Source organism: Nematolebias whitei, chromosome 4 (assembly GCF_014905685.2).
Source record: "Nematolebias whitei isolate Nwh7 chromosome 4, NemWhi1, whole genome shotgun sequence".
Lineage (NCBI taxonomy): Eukaryota > Metazoa > Chordata > Actinopteri > Cyprinodontiformes > Rivulidae > Nematolebias > Nematolebias whitei.
In genome coordinates this window covers 20,738,086-20,740,129 of record NC_056501.1, presented here as the reverse complement: position 1 = coordinate 20,740,129, position 2,044 = coordinate 20,738,086, and the positions used below count along the sequence as shown (strand labels likewise).

At 40.9% G+C, this 2,044-nt stretch overlaps 1 protein-coding gene across 1 annotated transcript in view; it reads right to left on the bottom strand.

Moving 5' to 3' along the window:
* Nucleotides 1-1,572, bottom strand: part of LOC119408715 (protocadherin-10-like) — a 10,725-nt gene extending 9,153 nt beyond the window's left edge. Inside the window, exon 1 of the mRNA XM_037675556.1 lies at nucleotides 2-1,572. Coding sequence (XP_037531484.1) covers nucleotides 2-1,572 — 1,571 coding nt within the window. The remainder of the gene's footprint in view (nucleotide 1) is intronic.
* Nucleotides 1,573-2,044: the final 472 nt, after the last annotated feature.

The following is a 2,044-nucleotide window of genomic DNA, read 5'->3' as shown; positions in this document are numbered from 1 at the left end:
AAATGTTTTTAACTCCTCGTGGTTAAAACTCTGCAGACTGACTATATCTCCTGTCTCTGAATTTACTGTAATCTGTGGACTTTTGGGAGACCCATTAATTAAACGGTATATAGACTTTGCATTTTCACCCAAATCCAAATCAGTCGTTGTTAGTTTATGAATAGTAGTTCCCGTCTGGCTGTTCTCCTTTACATAAACAGAAATTAGAGAGTCTGTGAATTGAGGGGGGTTGTCATTTACATCGGAAATCTGAATTGTAATTTTAGCTGAGCTGGACAGAGCAGGAGTCCCTTCATCTTTGGCTTCAACATGTATTTCATAACTGGAAACATGCTCTCTGTCAAGAGGTCCATCAACCAAAATCGAATAGTAGTTTTTATAATTAGATTTTAATTTAAACGGTACAGAGTCCTTTATTTTACAAATTGTAAAACCGTTTTTACCTCCATCTTTGTCGGTGATGGTCACCATGGCAACAGCTGTGCCTATTTCCGCGTTCTCCTTAACTGGACTCATAAGCGATGACACTGATATTTCTGGAGCATTGTCATTAGCATCAAGGACTTCGACCAGAACTTTACAGTGCGCACTGCGGGGAGGGGTGCCTTTGTCTCGTGCCTGCACGCGGAGCTCAAAGGCTTGATTTTCCTCATAGTCAATAGTGCCTTTCACTGTTATTTCTCCAGAATTATTATTTATGGAAAACGTTTCTAAATGATTTAAACGTGCCCTCTCTGTGAAATAATACTCAATCTGACCGTTCACGCCTTCATCTGAATCCGTGGCTGTCAGAGTTAATAAAACTGCTCCGATATTTGCATTTTCCATCACTTGCACTTTGTACAGAGGTTTGCTAAACAATGGCGGATTATCGTTCACATCCAAAACATTCACCTTTATCTGCAGCGTGCCTGTTTTAGGAGGCGTTCCTCCATCCACAGCAGTCAGAACGAGTTCAATAACAGCCTCTGTTTCTCGGTCTAATACTTTCTGCAGAACTAATTCTGCAGACACACTCTGATCGCCTGTGTTCTGCACATCCAGAGAAAAATACTCGTTTGGGTTCAATTTGTAAGTCCTAATGGAGTTAGAACCCTCGTCTGCGTCATACGCTACAGGGAGTGGGTGCTTCTCCCCAACATAAGACGACTCAAACATATCAACTGTAATTATATCTTCAAGAAAAGTCGGTGCGTTGTCATTAATATCATTTATTAAAACTTCTATTCGATGGAGGCTCCGAGGGTGGTTCACTGTTGCCTCGATATTTAAAGAGCACTTCACCACATTAGGACAAAGCTCCTCCCGGTCTATCCTGTCGCTAACAAACAGAACCCCTGATTCATGATTGATGTCAAAATACTGCTTTTTGTATCCAGATGTAATGTGTAGAGTCGTGGAATGAAGCTGCTGCACGCTGAGATTTAGATCCTTGGCGAGGTTTCCCACCGCAGCGCCTTTGTCCGCCTCCTCTGAAACCGTGTAGGAAATCTGAGCTGCGGTCCACGCACTGAGACAAAGGAGAGCGAGAAGCAGACTCCTGGTATTAACATATTTTATCCGAGGAGCCATCGTTGTCCAGGACTTATTGTATATCCACACACAAAAAAAAGGAAAATATAAATTATTTAATCCATTTCCGGCTACCCATCCGCACGCGTTTAGATCCTCGTTCGTCTGCGGAGTGTTTTCACAAAGCAAAGAGCAGATAGTGACGTAGAGCTTTATGTCATGAATAAAGGAGGGCTTGCCGAACGTTTTATATCAAATTATTGCACGGTCTCGAGCGACATCACGCGGGGTTTCAGCGTTAGCTCAAATCAAAATACAGTAGATGTTAAAAAGATTATTGTACGGTGCAAAAAATAAACAAAAAAAAAAGGTCTACAAATGTGTGTCAGAATGACAGTAAGCTTCGGTATTCGTTAGAAATCCAAAGTATATATTTATATATTTTTATTTATTTATTTATTTTTATAGCACAAAAAAAGACAAAAGGAACACAACTTTAGCCAAACACTAAATCAGCACCAAGAACAGCACC